At 35.8% G+C, this 21,556-nt stretch overlaps 1 protein-coding gene across 17 annotated transcripts in view; it reads left to right on the top strand.

Moving 5' to 3' along the window:
- Positions 1-21,556, top strand: part of NBEA (neurobeachin) — a 450,877-nt gene that overhangs the window by 415,698 nt on the left and 13,623 nt on the right. For 7 of the 17 annotated variants that reach the window (XM_085579109.1, XM_085579166.1, XM_085579149.1 and 4 more), the window contains 6 exons: positions 9,791-9,853; positions 10,184-10,273; positions 11,784-11,976; positions 14,497-14,568; positions 17,077-17,232; positions 18,143-18,313. In XM_085579109.1, the coding sequence (XP_085435235.1) occupies positions 9,791-9,853; positions 10,184-10,273; positions 11,784-11,976; positions 14,497-14,568; positions 17,077-17,232; positions 18,143-18,313 (745 nt within the window). The remainder of the gene's footprint in view (positions 1-9,790; positions 9,854-10,183; positions 10,274-11,783; positions 11,977-14,496; positions 14,569-17,076; positions 17,233-18,142; positions 18,314-21,556) is intronic. The other 10 variants (XM_021541928.4, XM_085579192.1, XM_085579172.1 and 7 more) reach the window with 3 other exon arrangements.

Genomic DNA, 21,556 nt, shown 5'->3' with positions numbered 1-21,556 from the left:
ATGTGAAAGTTTAGACATAATGGCAGAAATTTCCAAAGTTTTATAGGCTATAATTTGACTATACACATCTCATAAGAGATACTGTAGAGATCTCATTAAATAGATCACCTTATTCTAGAATGAGCAAACACTGAAAATGGATGTTTAAGAAGAATGTAAAATGTGGGAAGATGTAAAAACTGCAGCTTTTTTCAGCTGTGTCTTTTATTTTGTTATATTTCATGAAGGTGATAGCTTCAAACATAACATGAAAACAGCTGCGTTGTAAGTAACTGAATTAATCTGTGCCTCCCTTGACTACATTAACTTCCAATCTATGTTACTGGGGTTTTGTTTTGGTTTTTTTTTTTTTTGTTTTAATTCAGGAATATATTTTTTAAAAATTAATTTCTGAAAAATTAATGTAGAATTTGGTTTAGGGGGGCTTTTGTAATTGATACATTATAGATGAAAATTTTTCCAGACAGACAGGTCTTTGGAGCCCTTCAGCCTGTCTGAATAGTTAATGCTTTGGTGATTTAAGTAGACCAAAGTCAATGGGTTTAAAATTTGTGGTCAATAGGTGTCCTGGGCATCTACCATGTTTTGCTATCCAGCAAGTATAGTTTGCTACAGTTCCTACAACCAAAACCAGTTGCATGTAATTGACCCCAAGTACAAAAATTAAATATTGTCCTAAATACTTGCAGTCCTTTATTTATATTTCTTATATTGCCAAATTTGTCTGGAAGTAACACGACATTTGTAGTAGTTTCACAGAATGCAAACATATGTGTATTTCCTAAGACAAAAGGATGAAAGTATAGAGGAGGGAAATGTAACTGAAGTGGGAGAAGAGTAAGGAAAAACTTGGGACTTTCTGAAAAAAAGGATAAATCCAGTTTATGAACAGAAAAATCATGGAAGAGGTGGAATCACTGATGTATTTTTGTTCTTTAAAAAAATCATTCCCTCCCAAACTAGTCTGTCATTGCAGAAACTTTAGATGCATTTATTGTTTATTTTTTAAAGGTTTAATTGTTAATTTTTAGAGGCTCAAAATTTAGCTGTTAAAATAAAAAGCATAGTTAAAATCATCTGTAAGCATGCACTGTGAAAGCTCTTAGTCACAAAAAAAATTAATTAGAAAAAAATGGATGGAGTTTCAAAGTATCAGTAAAAACTCCTACTGGTATTACTGTTGCCTTTTTATGAATAAGATGCCTATGCTTAAAAGAGTCTGTGCTCCTAAAAATTACAATTAAAAACATACCGTGTCGTAAACAAAATAAAAGATGAGGAGAGCTAATAAATAGAATTAAATCTGATGAGATCACAAAACAATTTTTTCTTCAATCTGTAAGAGTAAAATGTTGCAGTACACTGTTTGGATGACATAAGCATCTCTGAAAACCATGGGAAATAGCCCAGTACTACTTCCTTGGCTTTAATCCCAATTACTCCCCAAGGACTTAACAAGTCTAGGGTGCTTGTATTTTATTCTCATCCTGGTTAGCTTTTCCTTTTTTTCTGGCAGCTATGCAGGAAGCAGCAAGCCAGGCTCTTTCTGCTTCTCTGACCATTCATGGCTCATGAAATAGTCATCCATCTTGAAAGTCATCATTCAGAATTATTAAATCCCAGCATTTCCTCAAAAATACCACAGTTTTTTTCATTTGCTGCATTGGCCTGTTGAGAGCTGTGAGTGGAGGTCAGGCTGGCTGCTTCTTCTTTCTGGACCAGGCTGTGGAATACAGACAAAGATGCTCAGTTTTGCTGTTTTGTCCAGACTGAACTTCATGTATTTTGTCCAGACTGAACTTCATGTATTACTTAATGTATTTTTCCCCAGGAGATTTTAATGAACAGTAGAAGTTTATTTTTTTCTGCCTCAGTGAAGAGGAAAATAACAAGAAGTTATTCACAACTGCCTTCTCTCTTTTGTAGCTTCTTTACTCCTGCACAGGATCTAGAGCTTTATTATTGTAGAATATGAATGTGTAATACCACTGTCTTCATTTCCACAGAATAACTAGATTCTGCTTTCAGCTCAGCATTCCAGTCAGTATAGATGATCATGGATCAGTGATGTGTGAGTTTAAGATCTTTATGAAATTATTTTAAAGAATAGAACCAAAAACATTATCAAATTTTGTCCAGAATAAGGCCTTGCTTGTGTTGTTAGAGTTTAACTGGAAGGTCAGGATGAGAAGCCTCTCTGTCTGAAAAGAAATAATAATAAGGGATGAAGGAAAGGAATGGAATTGCATGGGATGGTGGGCATTTACAGAACTCCTGTCTTCTTAACAGAGGAAGCAGGATAAAACAAATGAACAACAAAGAGCAGAGAATAGACATTTGGAGCTTTTGTTGTGGAGGAGGAGGAAGAGAAGGGTTAGAAAGGCAGTCATTGGGAGCCTTATAGAAATTAAGGAATTACCATAGGAACAAACAACTCTGGTGTGGTTAATGGAGAGAAATTATATTTGTGGCCTTCCCAGAACTTCATGAGATTTTTTTAGTCTTGACCTTTGGGACTTATTTTTAACCAGTGAATTCATTGAGATATTGCATAGGATAATCTAGTTAGACATCTCTAAACAACAATGGAGGCTTTATTTTACGTATATTTGACTCATAAAATTTAGCACACTTCTAAATTCAGTTGATGGTGTACTGAAAAATACTACTGGCAATTTTTAGCCTGGCACACCTGGAACTTCAGTCTTTCTTGCTGTAATACACTGCCTTTCACATGTGGAAACAATTGTAGCATCCCAGACAGAAGCAGTGGTTTTGTATTTTTTTAAATGCCTTTAAATTTTAGTGGCTGGCCAACCAAAGGGTCATAATTGCAGGGTTTTTTTTGTTTGTTTGTTTGTTTGGTTTGTTTGGTTTTTTGTTTTGTTTTGTTTTTTTGTTTGTTTTTTAATTAGTTTACTTTATCTTTTATAGACTTTGAAAATCTGCAGTGGTTCCAGTGAGCCTTTTTAAAAAGCAATGTGTGTTTCATGAGTTTCCTCTGTATAAAAAAATAAAATCCAACAGACAACCATACTAAAGACCTAAAAATATGAATTAAGATTTCATTATCCTGGCTTGTATTTCATATGCAAAAGAGAAAAATAAATTAGTCGAAGGATGACATAATGGAAACACTCAGCTTAAAAGCAAGGACTCCTGAGTAGGGATGACAAGAAATATGTAAAAGCTAAGACTGTAATGGTGGGATTTAAAAAAAAAAAAAAAAGACAGAAAGATGCAGGCAAGAATAGCTTCTAAAGGAGTATAAGTAACAAGAAGAGCTTGAATTTTCTGAAACTTTAAACCAGCACTACAAACTCAGAGTTTGGTTCAAAGAAGAAAGCAACAGTTTGGGCAGATGAATCATGTTCACTCTGAACATGATGTTCAGAGTCCGGTCTTGCTAAGGCCTAAGAGTAAGGACGTTTTCTTAGTAACAAGAGCTAGGCATTGAGAAAATGCATCTGGTCAAAATGCATTTGATTTTGACCACATGCATTTGATTTGGTTTGCTTTGCAAATACAAGCTAGGACACATCTGCAATTTTGTATGTTGTAGTGCTTTGATTATCATCCTATAAAGGAGTAACACAAAGGAGTAGTATCAAAAGGGAAATTGCATGTTGCAGGTGTACAGTTTAGTAATTTGCATTGAAGAATCAAAATGTCACAGAGAAGTTTGTTCCATAGACCTAAACATTAGATGGGAAAGTTCATCTAGACTATCCTCTCACCCAACAAATCACATAGAGCTTTTGCCATTTAGCTTTTTAAATCAAACCATCAGGGTTGGTGTCTGAATAATGAAGATGATATGGAAGTGTTTCCTTATATAGGTAGAGATTAGGTGATAAAAAATTATTTCAGTCACCTTAAATATTTGAATTGAAATGAATGAATGTCTTTGGAAAAGATGAAATTGTTTTTCAAATTGAGAGGAATCCTTGCTTCTGAGGTTGCTCTTAAGGTGCTTCTTGAAAAATTATTTAAAGGAAATTTTCAGTATCTAAAAATAAAAAAAATCCTGATTGCCTAGGTTTCAAAACCTTAACTATATGTCATTAAGTTACATATTTTATGAATTATTGACTCGTGCTATTATATCTCTTAGAAATTAATTTAGCAGTAAAATATTTTTTACCTTTGTGCTCAGTGACCTAATGATCAAAGAAAACAATATTTTGTTTTACAAACTTAATACAGATTTGGAAGAATGATGACAGAGCAATGATTTCCTTTGGCATGACATCAATGAGCACAAGAATTTCAGTAAACGTTACCAATCTATATGGGACAGAAATAATTACAAACACGAACATAAGAAATATAATGGTTCAACTGAATACAATAATGGCGTGAAATGCGAATAATGACATGTTTTTTTACGTGGTGTATGTCCTCATTACATTCTAAAGCTACCTGAAGAGGGGGAATGGAGAGGGAGATGCTGAGCTCTTCCCTCTGATATTTAGGGACACATGAAAATCGTTGGAAGCTGTGCCAGGGGAAGTCTATACTTAACATTAGGAAGCTTTTCTTTTCTGAGTGTGGTCAGCCACTGGAACAGACTTCCTAGAGAGGTGACCAATGCCTGAAGTCTCCCAGTGTTTAAGAGACATTTGTATGATGCCCTTAACAATGTTCTTTATCTTTTGGTGAGCCCTGAAGTGGTCAGGCAGTTGGACAAGATGATTGTTGTAGGTACTTTCCAGCTGAAATATTCAAATCTAGGACAGACTATGCAAAAAAAAAAAAAAAATCTTGAATGTATTTGTAAACAAAATTATAAAAAAATATATTACTTTCTTCAGTTCTGGAATATGTTTAGGGTTTTGCACAGCATGAAGTCTACGAGCAGAGGGATGGTCCCTATTTGCTTTTGTATACAGGCAAAGAGCATGGAAGAAAAAGCAGTAGAATTGTTTGTCATGGACTGGGAGCAGGATCCACGTTTGAAAAAGTTATCAAAGCTGTAAGAAGAATGTGAGCAGTGTGGCATGAGAAGCCTCAATAACAACACAGATTTTCTCAGAGGAATTTGTCAAATCTTTTTGCTTAAGAGTAGAAAAGATTATTTTAAGTTTTAGTGTAATTTAATCAGAGAATTTTGTTATATCAGTGATAAATTCCTTTGTTCTGGGCCCAGTTGGAAGGGACTGAAAGAATGAGAAAAATTATAGGATTTTTATTTTCCTCTGGTATAGTTAGGAAGGGAGGGAAGCACCTAATTCCTTGATATCAGCCCTTTTCAGCCTAAGGAAGTTCTCCACAATTTTTAGGGGAATGGAAGCATTTGTACTCAGGCAAGTGTGAACTTTACAAGTGAGAGAATGCATGAAAGAATAAGGAACACTTTAAGCTAAACCTATCATACCTCCAGGATATTCATCTTTATGGTATTTTTGCTTCATCTGCTCTGTTTTTGTTTGTGGGATGTATTGAATTTATTTCCCACTTGCAGTCCGTTAACCAAATGCTTGCTTAAGCTGGCAGCATTTAAAATATTTTTTTTTGTCATGAGAGTCATATTGGATACCAGGGCCAAGGATGAGAGGGAGATATAAAGGTGAAAGAGGGGAGAGCTAGGTATCACAATTAGTAGCTTCATGTGGTAAATGTGAGAGGAGACAGACAAGATCACTGATGTGACTCATGCCTGTAAAGAGAATAGATCTTACCTTTCACATTCTCATTCTCATAGCACTCTCTCCTTTCACAGGGGAATGAGGAAGAAGTTCTGGGGTGGACAGCTCTGGGGGGAAGCTGAAGGTCAGTTTTGAGCTGTTGTGTTCTGCTAGGGAACTATTTAATTGCACAGAAGATCCAGTGAGATACCTTCTGTGAGGAGAATGAGCTTAAGGATGCCCCTTCTCCATTGTTAAATTAATAAAGTAGTGACCTGTGGAGAAAATCCATTTCAGTGCCCATCTTACAGTCCCTTGAGTATCCTGATTAAATAACTGACTGTGTTGAAGCCTCCAGAGCAGTTGAGTCATTGCTTGTGTTTAAACTACAGCACTTCTTTCCTCCAAACATACAGTAATAAAATGGAATTCAATACTCTTAATCAACTTCTCAAAAATCCTGAAGATACTGGTGCTGCTTAACATCTGTAGATGCAAAGAAAAAAGCAATATCTCACACCACTAGTACAAAACAAAAACACTTCAAGCTGTTTATGTTACCCACCAAAGGGCTGTCAATCTTATTTTCTCTGAAGAAGACAATGCTTGGGGGCTGCTGAATCTGCTGACAGCACAGGAGGGAGAGTACATAAAGGATTCCTATGTTTACTTTGATGCAAAAGTGAAATAAACTTTCAGGAATGGCAGTGTTGGATGACTATTGCTGCTATTGCTGTGGTGCATATATCTCTAATGCCTACAGATTTTCACTCTTCATTGGACTCAGTCTCCATGCACAGGGGAAAATGGATTACAGAAAAATCTCTATGTGGTAACAAGGAATAAAACACATCAGGATTATGGGAATTAGTAGTAAGAAGCCTGAACATGTTTAAAGAAATAAAAAGTAATAAAAAACTTAGAGAAGAATAAAAATTTTAGAAAGTTTACTGATCATTGTGGTAATCGGTGAAGATTAATAAAACAAGAGTACTTAAAACAAGAATAAAAGTATTGTCTATCTGCAGTGCAGTCTGATTTTTAGGAATTTCTTTCTTCCCTTCCATGATTTATAGTAAAAGTGCTCCTCTCCTCTCCTCTCCTCTCCTCTCCTCTCCTCTCCTCTCCTCTCCTCTCCTCTCCTCTCCTCTCCTCTCCTCTCCTCTCCTCTCCTCTCCTCTCCTCTCCTCTCCTCTCCTCTCCTCTCCTCTCCTCTCCTCTCCTCTCCTCTCCTCTCCTCTCCTCTCCTCTCCTCTCCTCTCCTCTCCTCTCCTCTCCTCTCCTCTCCTCTCCTCTCCTCTCCTCTCCTCTCCTCTCCTCTCCTCTCCTCTCCTCTCCTCTCCTCTCCTCTCCTCTCCTCTCCTCTCCTCTCCTCTCCTCTCCTCTCCTCTCCTCTCCTCTCCTCTCCTCTCCTCTCCTCTCCTCTCCTCTCCTCTCCCCTAGAATGTGTGTCTCAGGGAGTGGTGCTGGACTTTGCACACCATACTCAAGATCTGATGGGAGAAAATTAATAGATTGATTAGAATGAAATGTTTAAGACCATTAAAAAAAATCTCAAGTTTGATGATTTGCAGCTCAAGAAAAACCATGGTGTACACTTACCAGTTTTCAGATTAGCTTTAGATACAGCCAGAGTCCTCTTGTAAACAAATCAATGTATTACATTATTATTCACAGATCTGTTTTGTACCTGCTTTTCATTTTGTGTCAAGTTATCTGATAGGAGGCAGCGGTAGGAATACCCTTGGGCCAGTCACTTTATCTCTGTGTGCTTATGTTTGTCTTCTGAGTTATGTTTTGACGAGGTTTTTCTGTCCTTTGTGAGTACTGTGAGCTCCAGAGACCAATACCAGCAGCAGCTGTGCACAACAGTGGTGCTGTGCAGACTATAGTCTGCAGTGCAGTAGCTGAGTGTTATGGGTATTTTTTAATAAACATTGTTCAGTTTCTTTAATGCTTCCAAGAGGTGTCAGTTTTACAAATGGTATTTTAAGGATAACATTGCCATCCATGGGGTGGGGGACAGGCAAGCTAGCAAAATGTAAATGCAAGCTAGCAAAAATATTCAATATTCTCTGAATAGCAAGGTCTTGGTTCCACATTTGTTCTGGTTACAAAAGGACTTGACATTAACCTAAATGTTTTAAAATTATGGGATTGTAGAGTATGTGAGCATTTACGAGGACATCTTCAGCTGTAAAATAACAGCTGCTTTTGATGGTTACATTTTGACTGTCCATCTCTCATCTGAAAAATTCATGTGAGTTTGTTATTGTATTCTGCTTCTCTTTCTCCTCCTCTATTGCTTCCATAAATCTATTTGAACTGAGAGGGAAAGCCAGCAATATTTATTTGTGCAGAATTTACAGACAAGCAATCAGAATGTGCCAAGACTGGACAACATGAAAGTAAATGTGTATATTAGAACTGGACTGCTTTGAAAAAAAATTAATAATTCATTTCAGTGCTCCTGTGAGAGAACATAAGTATCATTTAAGCATCACTCCAAAGGGTAGGAGAGGAAGATCTGTGGTTCTTTCATAATTGCTGCCAAATACAATTCACACTCCTTTTTCAACACAGAATTACTTCAAAATTTAAAATTAAATTAACCTTGATAATTATTTGGGAAAAAAACCCTGAAAACTGGAAATTAATTCTCTGAAAATATCAACCGATATATATGGGAGTATATATTACACTGATATATACTAATATTGTTAATATTAGTATTTTTAATTTTGAAAATGAAATTCACAAACAAGTATGATTTCTTTCCCTTCTGGCAAATCAGTTCTGAAATACTGAATGCAATATAAAATGCTATATTTATGTGACTTGAAATGCATTTGTTCTTCCTGTATAAAAAATGTCTGCATGTGTGAAGGCATTTACACATTGTGTAAAGAGATACTGCTTGTATGATACATATAGATAGCTGTTGTATGGACATATACACTTATATACACATATGCCCACACAAATATGTTGGTTTCGTATGAAAGTCATCTGTGATTTTAAATTAGTTCACCATGAAATGATGTTAATAAAACCTGAGATGCTCACAAGTTCCCAAGAGATAGTCTGTGCCTTGAGGCTAAAGTTCACTCTGAATTAGTCAACAAATAAGAAATCACCTGTGCCGACATAATTACAGCATCAAATGTGCTGCGGCCACAATCTAAAGTCCTTCAGCTACTTGACTGGACTTTGCATTAAGTTTCTTTTTCAGCAAATGTTTGTTTGTGGTATTTCATTATTTACTTGTCAGTCTAGGGCATTAAGAGTGGTGGACATCAGTGACCTGATAGGAAATCTCTCTCTGACATCTGTTCTTACATTTATGCCGTGAAGTGGAGGAAAGCACAGGTTGGCTTGTAGGAATTATAAAATATGTACATTAAAAGGATTCTTCTGTGTCCTGAAGTATTTATGGTGCTTCTCACTGTTTTCTGTCTGAAAGAAATAACAAAATTTAAAAAGATAGTAATGGTTTTGGTGGGTTTTCATGTTAATTCTGTGTAGCCAATGAAAAATTCATAAAGTTCACAAGAAAAATATTAAGGGTCAGCAGTTCAGGCTACAGTATATATATAGGTACATGATGCACTGTGCATTTAAAATCTGACAGTTGAGTTTTCTATGAATGCTTTATTCTCGATTTTACAAGGTCAAATAAAATAATACCTGTCTGAAAAATAAGGAGCATTCTCTAACAGTATTGTTTCTACAAGTAACAATGTTTGTCAAAGGTTTTAAGAATATAACTTTGAAATATTTTTATTTGAATGAACTCTTTCAGTAGCAGAAGCATTTCAGTATATTTTATGTATTCTATTGCCTATAGAATTAGTCAAGATTTATTCAGAAACTAGACTTGTCCTAAAGGATGCATTTAAATTGCAAAGTTTTCTTTTCTAACCCATGAAGCCTAAAAGCCCATGAAAAAATGCAGTAAAATTAGGGATGAAATAAATATTTAGTGAATGTATGCAAGTTGGAAAGATTTCTACATTAGGCTTACTGTGCCTGACAAGGTTTGTTTCTGGCATTTTTTTGTTTTCACCTACTTATGTTGTTTAAATAGTACTTGGTTTTTTTTATTATTGTATTTAATACATAAATTTTATTTCTCAGTTTTCTTTTCTTTCCCCTCATTTAAGATTCCAGAGGCTTATTTTATTAGAGACCCTCATACTTTCCTCCTTACAAAGGACTTTATTAAGGTATATATGTTCTTTTTAGTGCAAAAAACCCAAAACCTCTCTCAAGCCTTGAACTGCATGTCCTCACAGGTTAACATTTTCACATATAACGCCAGTTACTGGAGATGAGAATGGTTAGTTGGTTAACTGAAGCATGCTTGAAAGGAGAAGCAAAGCTTGTCTACAAAATACTAACACTTGGATGAGTCTGCAGCCTGGGAGGAGAGCACCGGGTGAATTTTCTGGACTTTTTTCATGGCTGACTTGGGATATGCCTGCATTGTCACACAGTGTGTTGACCTCTCTCCTTGATGCATATTGCTCCTGACAGTCCCTCTCCTCTGCCCGCAGGCCATGGAGGCGCAGATACAGAACTTTGGACAGACGCCATCGCAGTTGCTCATTGAGCCCCATCCACCTCGGAGCTCTGCCATGCACCTGGTGAGACATGACTGCTGGCTGGGAATGCATTCCCTTTGAACCTTAGGGTCCCTTGTAGGTCATAAAGTACTCATTAAAGCAACACTTTTGATGCCCCCCATTACCCATGCAGCCATTCTTGCTTTGGGTAGCAACAAATTGCAGGCATATAGCAGAGCAAGGTGGAGGTGTGACTGGCTTTAGCTTCATACAGTCCTGGATTTTCCTTACTAATATGGTATAAGATGGTTCCATCTTAAAAAATATAAACTTGAAAAATACATATTTTTATTCTTGTTTCTGCAAGTGATGGGAATAACTTCAGGCTTTCCTTAGTGTGAGTATGTTGTTTTGTTTTAAAGGATGCATTGTTAGGGGCTGATTTATGAACAATGTCTGCTTGACAAAAATGAAGTATTGGAGCTCAAATCCTGCTAGAATCCTCCTGCCCATTCCCCCAGGAGAATGAAATGTATATTTTGAGTTTCAATTCAAACTCCAAAATTAATTTCCATCACATTCTTCTCTATCCTTCCTGGAAAGAATCGTATGAAATCGCCAGACTGAACAAGACAGATTTCTATGCCCTGAGTGCCTTTGATGAAATGCTTAGAGATAGAGCTAGATTTTTTTTTTTAAGCTTTGTAAATCAACAGTAATACATGCAGTAGTTTCAATTATTTTTTCTATCTATAAGGAAATCTCCCTATTTAGCTGTACACTGTGAAAGTGGAAATTTATCTGGAAGTGGTTTTCGTCTTATTTTAAGTGTGTACAAGTCAAACTTAGGTAATATTTATTTTACCTTCTGAGGATACAGATAATATATTTTTAATACTTCTAGGTGATAAGCAGAAAGGAATATTTGACCTTTTAGAAATAGTTCATTTTGTTATAACAGTGGCTTAAAAAAAAAAACTTAAAACCAGTACTCAAGAGCTATCCTTGTCCATGTACAAACAATTGTGTCGTTTCCAGAATCATGAAACAGGCTTAGGTTACTATAACCTTATTAGGTTGCAGACTCCCTAATAAGCATATGCTTTACTTAGAATTAGATTGTCTATGTTTGGAAGCGCTGTATTTCATAGAAGGAATTAATTAAGAAAAATATCTGTGTGTCTTTGAGTCACTCTTAAAGTTTCTTTTTTTCCACTGTGGTAGTTTAGAGAATTGATATTTATTATGTATTAATTGATTAACACATTAAGACACATCTCTATTTTATGAATATTAACTACTGAATAATTTTACATTTTACTGTATGCTAATTAATGCTAATGGTCATTTTTTACCCTGTAACGATGACCCTTACCATACCTATTCTCTATTTATCCTCGTGTAATGTTCCAATAATAGCTTCTGATCTTGCTCTCCTCCATCACTAGAGTAGATGCACAGGTAGTGTTGTTTTCCCTGTATGCGCACATGCTTGCCTGCTCTTTTTTAACCTCGTTTTCCCTCAGACCTCCTCACTAATTGTGTTATCCCTTCTGTTTTCTTCTGCTCTCTTCTCCTTTCTACTCAACAGTGTTTCCTTCCACAGAGCCCTCTCATGTTTAAAGATCAGATGCAGCAGGATGTCATCATGGTGCTGAAGTTTCCATCAAATTCCCCTGTCACACACGTGGCAGCCAACACGCTGCCCCACCTGACCATCCCTGCCGTGGTGACGGTCACTTGCAGCAGGCTGTTTGCAGTCAATCGGTGGCACAACACAGTAGGTGGGTCCTCGCAGGCACGCTTCACTCAAATTTGAAGACCTTAACAATGCAGCTTTAATTTTGAGTGTAATTTAGCTCGCTCATCTGCTTGTGCACTAAAATTTACTGTTTCTTCTGGTTTGTGTCAAATAATCACAGCTTCTGTTTTCTCTGGTGTCATTCCTAGAAACACTCTCCTTAACAGCAGCACATCACCATGGCAGCCAATCGATTCGTGGTTACTTCAGGATCAGCCTTCGATACAGTGCTTTTCAGGAGACTGCTGCTGCTCTTGACACAGCAAATGTTCATATGTCCCAGGTTTCAGGAATACATACTGACATGCTAGAGAGTGTATATCCCTATCTGCTGCTTGAGAGAGATTTCAGGATCTTGTCATAAACCTTCCAATGGGTCACTGTTGGTCTATCTGGGACCCTAAGCAAGCCTAAGCAACCAGACGCTTAACTATTCTGAGAAGTTTCCTCATTCCCGCACAAAAGTCCATCCAACAGGGCCATCCCAAAATTCCCTTCCAGCCCTTCTGCTCACCTCTCCATATTGCCATTAGGACTGTCCATGTCACCTGTATGTGCAGGTGCTAAGGAAGCTCCAGACATTGCTGAATAGGTGGTGGGGCCCATGAGGTACATGAGGGAACAAACAGGTTTCATTTTCTCAGGTAGTTTGCTGCAGCAATGGTCCTTATGCTGCAATATCTGGAAACATTTATAATACTCCATCAGGTGCAACTACATTATGTGTAAAAAATGGTTTTTTCTCATTTCTTTGAAACATAAGGTAAAAATCTAGAGGGGAAAAAAACCCAGCATTTTTTTAAAATTATTTAGTGACAATGTCCTCAATGGAAGATTCCAATGTCAGGAATGATTCAGAGGTGCAGAAGCTGTCCTGTGTTGGTTTAATACACCTTTGACTAACATGAATTGATTGGTTATTGCCTAATTATTTTCCTTTGATTTTTCAGGGATTCTGTCCAAATACTCTATACCCATCATCTTTCATGTGTCCTCTATCTGAGGAAGCTTATTTGGCTCTGGAGAAGCCTTTTCTCATCCAGATTTTTGAATCAAGAGAACCCAAAATTCCTACCTATACTTTATTGTGAAGGAATTAATCTCATTAATATTGCAGTATGCTGGAGTTCAAGGGTTTCCTTAAAAACTGACATTTGAAGTCCTTTAGTTTAGCTGAAGCTTTGTTAGTCCTCATGATGCATATGACAGTAAGGTTTTAAGTTTTCCTCTATACTATTGTAAAACATTAGTCAGGATGCAAAAATTCAGAATTCAAGGCATGAACCAACCATAAATTTCACACCATTTGTAAACCTCTGGTCTAAATTTAAAAAAAAAATATTACTTTCTAAATATATTATAATAGAAAGAGAGGAAAATGAAACTGTTTAGAGAATCAAACCTCATTGTAATGATTTTCTTAACTTTTGCATCTTTCTTGGCAATGTTGCTTGTTTTGCAGGAGGGTAATCCAGGACAGGGTATCAGTTTCCTACTATCGCCAAAATATTGTTTTAATAAAGCATAACTCTAGTATAAAGGATAGCTTTATCTACAGAAATGTATACATAGACCACTTGTAGATTGTATGTAGAGCTTTGGAATTTAATAAACAGCAGGAGGCATTTACAGAGACATCTCATAATAGAAGTGGATGTATCTAAGTTAATACCAGTAAAGACCTGTCCCTAACTGCTTGGGTTTTGAAAGAAGAGACAGAAAGAAGGGAAGAAGTTCTCAAGGCTGTGTCTTTCTGAAAATAGTAGAGCTAGCTTTTCTTTTACCTCTTCCAGTTGTCTACTGCAGTAGTAGAAAATGGAATTTATTCTTCAGAAATCTGTATGTCCTATTATAGAGGGTATTCTTGTGCAATGTAGCAGTTCATGAAAAAAAATGTGTTTTCAGTAGGGACTATTTGATTTATATACCAGGGAAGCTGCTCAAAAGAGCCAAACCAATGCTATCTATGCATGAGAAAAGATAACACTATATTTGCAGCCCCTGGTGCACATTTGAACATCTTAAAGACTGCTTAGAATAGAATGAACAGGAAAAAATGTGGCACATTTACTGTACCCTACAGTTTTACATCTAAAAGTTTTAGATAAATCCATTAAAAGGTCCAAGTTTCTGTCACATACAGATTTCCATAGGTAAGAAACTCATAAAAATGTTTAATCTAATTAACTTTATTTTCTCTGCTAAGATCTCTGCTCAAAAGTAAAAAAACCTCTTATACTATTTTAAATTAGTTATTTAATGAATGTGTGTGGCTGCAAAAGTTGTGATGAAGCTGATGCTTCTACATTTATAGTTACTTTTACATAAGCTAAACATTAACAAATGCATATTTGTGAAGCACAGAGAAAGAAATCTTAAAATATTAATAAAGCAATTAGTAAAAAGCTACTTTCTAAAAATACATAATTATCTAATAATGAACTTTTAAACCTATAAAAGTCATGTCAAAAGGTTTCTGTGTGCTTTGTTCTTTCATGTGTAGGCCTTCGTGGAGCCCCAGGATATTCTTTGGATCAAGCCCATCATCTTCCAATAGAAATGGATCCATTGATTGGTATGTCAAGATGAAAATGTAGCAATATATTTGAAATTGGCATTTTCAGGAATTATTGATTAAGCTATATCTGTATAGTATGCTTCATTTAACACAGAAAATAGGAAAATATTTATTCTTGTCAGTCTTGGAGAACTAAAAAGCATTAGCTATTGATGCTGAATGAATTACATGAATGCTATTTGTTATTAACATCACCAGCAACTGGTATTTAAGAAACAACCAATTAAGTCAGTTAATTGTCAGTCTATATCTATAATTCTGTTCTCTTATCAGGTCACATTAGTAAAATAAAACCTGAGGGTCCTGTGGAGATCGCATATATTTTTTTTACAGCCAGCACTATATTTATCAGTGGAGATGCAGATCCATTTATTTTCATTCACTTTATAATTTGGATTTAGTGAAGAGTACTAATTTAATAATGAAAAGACTGGCTTTTAAATTGATAATATTTTTAAAAGCCAGAATTTTTTGAGAAACTGAATAATTTGAGAAACAGCATCTGCTAAAATTGTTAGACTTCAGGACTTCCTAATGGTCATAATTTTTCATTAATTGCACTTATTGGATTTGTAGTGGGGAGGTAGTTCAGGAATTTGAAATAGAAATTTGGGATAGGGTAAGTTCTTATGGAAAAGTTTGTAGCATTGTTGAGAACAAAATATATTTTTAAACATAGCCAGATATAAAGTTCCACTTTTTTTCCTGTGTCAATATTCATATTCAAAATTTTCAATATTTACTTCTATGTAAATTCATAATTTACATAGAAGTACCTTAGGAGAATTAGCTTTCTCATTTTGTGTGCTGCATCTGCTCTTATATAATGACAGTGGTTTTCTCTTTAGTTTTTTCTCTCACAAGCTAAGGCACAACTATTGTGCCCATCTGTTGTGGAAATTTGGGTAATTTGCTCTTCATTATCTTTCAGCTGATGGACATAGAGGGTCTGGTAGTTTAAATATGTGTTTTTAGAATGTATGCAAACGTGATATTAACTTCCACAAGCAATTTTGAAATAGAATGGAATGGGTTTTTTTTGGCTGAATCTCTTATTTCATGCATTTGTGAGCAGTTTAAGTAGAATAGCAAAAAACAGGGGAAAATTAGATTATTATCTGTATTCGGTTGTGTTCTTATAGGAGAAACATATTTCTCAGAGTGATTTTTACCTCTAACTTTGGGTAACTGAAGTTAGTTGTCAAGATTCCCTCCATAACTACTGTAGAAAGACAAACTCTCCTCTGGAGCTGTCTAGCACTTAGTTATTACAGTATGAGATGACTTGTCATGTGAAAAAAATGTCTTCTCCAGTGAGACTGGATGGAGTGGATAAAATTAATTTAGATTATATACTCAACTTTCAGAAAGTTAATACTGAGGTGGAAAACACTTTTATGGGGTTGCCATATCTTGTCTGTTGTGTCACAGGGGGACAGACACATTAGCTGTGGGCTTCCAGTCATTAGTAGCCTTCTAAACATCTCCGTTTGGCTGTTGGCTTGGTGGGATTCTGCATGAACCACTACTTTTCCCTTCGTTCTGGGAAGTTTCTAGGTGCCATTGCCTCTTTTAAAAGTACTGTCTGTGGCCTGGGTCCCTGCTAGAGGAGCACTTACTTTTCCTGAACTGGAAAATTGTATAAGGCTTGAATAGATTCATGGAATCATAAAATATGGTGAGTTGGAAGGGACCCATCAGGAGCATCAAGTCCAACTCCTGTTTCTGTGTGGGACATCCCCCAAGAGTCACATAATGGGCCCGAGAGCATTGTCCAAACTCTTCTTGAGCTCTCTTCAGGCTGGTTCTGTGGCCACTTCCCTGAGGAGCCAGTTCCAGTACCCAGCCACCCTCTGGGTATAAAACCAGTCCAACCCAAATGTCTCCTAACTCAGCTTCATGCTCTTCCCTTGAGTCCTGTCCCTAGGCATAAGAGTAAAAAGATCGGTACCTGCTCTTCCCCTTCCCCTTGTGAAGATGCTGAAGATCACAATGAGGTCTCCCCTCATTCATTGGTTGAATCCTTACACTTTTAATCTGGTTAAGCATCTGGAGGTGTAGGGTTGTCAAGGCCACACAATACAAGCTGTTTTCTGTGGAAGAGATACTAACCAGCAAGAGCTGGCTCTCTGCAGTATTGTTAGTATTGATTTCATATTTTATATGGACTTCTGCTACTTTCCCCTGGTTCAGATTGTTTTGAGGGACTACTGCAGAGCACTAAAATTATTACCACATATTATGCAGTGCATCAGGCAGCTTATAAGAAATTGCCATATCTTGTAAAATCTTATCTCTTATTCCAAGGGGAACTAGAAATCTCACAATAATTTTGTGTTTCTGACACCCATATAGACAGGTCTAAATGTTCATATTCAAAATGCTTACTCAACAACAAATTCACAGTTCATTGAAAGTTAAATGTATTCATTTTCTCCTGTAAATGGATGACAGGAAGGTGTTGGAATGGCTTACATGTAGAATGTGTTTTGCATTTCGTTACAGCCAATAACTCTGGTGTGAACAAACGTCAGATCACAGACCTTGTGGATCAGAGCATCCAGATCAACGCACATTGCTTCGTGGTCACGGCAGATAATCGCTACATTCTCATCTGTGGTTTCTGGGACAAGAGCTTTCGAGTTTATTCCACAGAAACAGGTGACTTCAAATACAGCTCCCTGGTTCTTCCTGGGTCACAAAGCAGACAAAGACTATTGTCTTAATAGTACCATATCTATTACTTGTGCTTACACGTCAATAAGTGGTAAACAGCAGTTTATAAAATCCTTCATTATTGTTTCAGCATGATAACTTTACATTTTTTTTAAGGGAAGATAGAGGATGTAAAAGGAAATGGAACACAGTCTTATTAATAGTAACTATTGAAAACCATAGTTATCTTCAGGAAATTTATCATGTCAAAAGAATCAACCATATTTTTGTTACAATATTTTTATGGAACTATTATTTCTAGCTCTATTTATTTCATGTAGTAAGGAATTAGGTTGAATATCCAGATACAGGAACAAATATTTTGTTGCTTTGTGTCATTACTTAACCTAATATCACTCAATATATTGCTCAAAACCAACTGTAATAATAGAAAGGAGGAGGTGATAATCGCAGTAAATCTTAGTTTGACATTAACATAGAACAAACACACATTTTTAGCATAATAATGCAGCACAATTATAGAAGAGTTCATGTGCAGTCTTATGCATATCACTCATGAAATTTATAAATACTGTTCTAGTGCTGTTGCTTAAATACTGATGGAGCTATAACTCCACTTAATATTCAGTGACTGCAGCACTGCCATGATTTTCAGAGATAAGGGTTAGACTGTAGATTGCCACAAAGCAGTCTTCAACAGGAATGAAAAAAAAGGTGGAAAAAAAAGTTTAATCTTTGTGATTTTTTAATCTTCTTGTAGCATTTAGTGAACTATAATTATAGGACATGAAATAAAAGTTACATTTGAACTGAATATTAATTATATAGTTAATGATTTCCAAACACTGCTAGTACCTTAGAAAACTGAATTTGTATGACTTTTCATTCCCACCAGGAAAATTAACTCAGATTGTGTTTGGCCACTGGGATGTCGTGACTTGCCTCGCCAGGTCGGAGTCCTACATTGGGGGTGATTGCTACATCGTGTCTGGGTCTCGCGACGCTACGTTGCTGCTTTGGTACTGGAGTGGCCGGCACCATATCATAGGTGACAATCCAAACAGCAGTAAGTATCCTTCAATAACACCTCTCCCAGAGGTCTTCTGTCACACCTACTTGTTTTAGCATTCCTTCTTTCAGCTTCAGAAGTTATTGCAAAATATATCGGTAACTTTGCTTACAGGTTGAAGGTTGGTATAAGAGCACCACATGCTAAGCAATGCATTGATTGCTAGCCAAAAAAAAATGTTTAAACACTCGCTGCATGTTAAGAGAGAATAGGATGGGAGTATAGTTCCTAAGTTTGTAATTGCCTTTATCACTTATAGCATCATGTCATCATAAACTAGAACAAGATGGTTGTGGCCTTTAAGTGACAGTACATATATCACTATATTTTGATTTCCCTTTCCCTGGAAATATTTTTTTGGCATTTTAACTTACTCCTTTTGTGCTACAGCATGCTATATCAGCTGCTTGCCTTTTCAAAAAAGGAATGTCTCACATGCCATGGAATTAAATGAGACTCTTGAGAAAGGTCTTTCTATAATTTGGGGAAGCAATCTGACTGAATAAAAATAGAAAAAGATAAAATGTCAGGAAAAGTTTACATTTCATTTGCATGGGACTAACTATCAGTGCTTTGCAGAGTGAGTGGGACACAATAGTAATATTAATTTATGCAAAAGGACACTAAAAGTGCACCACTAATTTAAGGATCCCATCACCCAAGCCAGAGATATGGCTGCAGTTAAAGAGCAGCTTTCATCCATATACTAGAACTGTTTTCTACAACACTAAATCCATTTCACTTAAAGAAGCTTCTGATTTCTAATGATAATTTTCAATAGAAGGGTTTTGTCTTTGGATAAAAATGGAAGAATCTGTCACTATCAGTTTTGATCTCAGATTCAAATACTGACTGAAGGCAGTACTGTCAGTTACAGACATCTAAGTGAAAGTATTTCTTCAACTGAATGGCTGGTAGAAACATGTTTTATGTATTTAAAAGTAAATATTTTGTTAATTTTGCAGCAAGATACTTTTATTGAATTTTGATTTTTTTTTTCCATTTGTCTGTTAGCAAGAGTAAAAGGGAGACAGATAAAATTATTGCTTTATCACAAGATTTTATTTGCTTTTCTAAGAGAGGAAAGAAGAAAATTGTGTTGCAATAACAAATTTCTATATTTTTTCCTATATTCCATGACTGTTTTAGTCTGTAATTGTCTAATATGGATAAATTCGGTCAGACAAGAATTTTCATGTCTTAGCAGTCTGTTTAGGTTGATGCCATTTTTCTTCTTTGAATGGCTGTGTGGTTCATATAAAGTATTAGTCATTCATATAAAGTATTTCTATGTTAAGAGAAAAATAAAAAGAGCTTTCTACTCTCATTAAAGAGAAAAATGTAAGACTTTCCCCTTACCTCTCTTGATTGTAAAGGGCTTGGACAGCCTTGCAATTAGCATCTCCTTTCTGGCTGATACAAACTACTTCAATTCTTTTCCAGAAAGAATTATTTTTGTTCTGGCATTTTTTTGTCATCTCTTACATATATGAATGTACAAAAGTGGTAATTTTTGGTATCTCAGATTTAATATCTTAGCTGTAAAACTTTGGAATTGTCTGCATTGAAGGTCTTTAAATTTATGAAAGGAAGGATATGACCTGCCTGACAGAAATAAATTTGTAATTATTTGTATGACTTGCTCTCGGTCTCTACCTTTATGGGGGTAAGGTGCTGTTTTACTGAAGAAATGGCCTTATGGTCACATTAATAGGAGACTGTGCTGCAGATAGCCACGTCCAGTCAAATGAAATCTTACAGGTACAGGTAACAGAACTCAGAAAGACTAAATACCCAAGACCACTGTGGTAGCTGTGAAATATATTGATAAAATTTTTTAATAGTCATGTTGAAGACATTTTGAAAACTCATGCTGAGGAAGAGTGATGGCATTTCTATTATTTCTATCTCTATTCATTGGATTGAAGCAACCATGGATATGCCAATTATATTCTAGTACTGTACTATAACCAGAATAACATGTGCTGGAAGCATATTATTATTAAGAGTTTACTTTATCTTTTCATGAACATACATTAATGGGGATGGATCACAAAAGCAAAGGGCCTTTAAAAACTTCTACAATTACTAAGGGCTTCTGCTGAAGTAATGACTAATAGTTTCTGCTTGCTACTTCGAGCAGACATGATAGCTGTCATATGACTGATTTCCTTTAAACTAATTTCCAAGAGAAGCATTCTTAATATTCCTTATGAAAATACATTTGAAGTTTTACCTAGTTAAAGCCACCAAAGTAATAAAGAAATATTTCCTAATCTACTCTAATCTATAGTTGCTGTTAGAAGGTTTCCTTGTAGGAAAAATGAGTGATATGATCGATGTAGATCAAATCCAATTACTTAACATCTTTAGAATTAATTTCCAGAGAGATGTAGATGATATTTTCAGAGGAAAAATAAAGGGGTATTGGTTTTTTTAAAAGCTGTCATCTGGAGATACAGACAAGGTGTTTTATACCAGAGGATATAAGAAGGTGGAGAACTCAAAGAAAAATGTCAGGTATAGTAATTACCTGGGTTAGATGTTTGACTTTATAATTATCTTTTAAGCTGAAAGACAGATAATTATAAATTTTAACTTCAATACATCCAACTACCAAAAGGAACTTTAGTTGTTTCAGAAAATCTTAAAGGGGAGGAAAAGCAGACCTCCAGCCCTAAATAGTTTGTGTGGTTTGACATTAGTATTGAAAAATGTAGATACCATTTCATTCAGAAACATAGAAATCACATAGACATACACTCAGGCAAAATAAAAACATATAAGTACTCTCAGGCAAAAGATTGTCAGATCAAATTTCTTACAGATTCCGCTAAAATTCATATTGCAGTATCTATGAGGTAGATGCAATCTTTACCAAACAGCAAGTATGTCAACAACCTAACCTGTCAGACTTCTGTAGAACCTTCTGCTGAAATACCTGTACAGATGTATATTCAGTGGGTCACCTCAACTGGGTCTGTAGGAAATACAGAACCAGCTCTTGTTTAAAGAGGAGAATTGAGAAAAGATGCAAGTGATTGATCTAGCTCAGTAGTTGAAAACTTGCCTATGAGACCATGGTAAACTTCATTTTATAATTTTAAAATAATTTTTCTAACCTTACATTTATCAAGTTATCATCATTTTTCCACAGTAAGTGTCAAAATTTAGTTTCTGGTTTGGTTTGCAGTTGGCACAATTTCTTGACACATCTCACAATCACTCTGAGAAGGGTGA

Source organism: Lonchura striata, chromosome 1, assembly GCF_050655825.1.
Source record: "Lonchura striata isolate lonStrDom1 chromosome 1, ASM5065582v1, whole genome shotgun sequence".
In the NCBI taxonomy this organism is placed as follows: domain Eukaryota; kingdom Metazoa; phylum Chordata; class Aves; order Passeriformes; family Estrildidae; genus Lonchura; species Lonchura striata.
The sequence above is the reverse complement of the archived record's forward strand: the minus strand, read 5'-3'. Positions and strand labels throughout refer to the sequence as shown.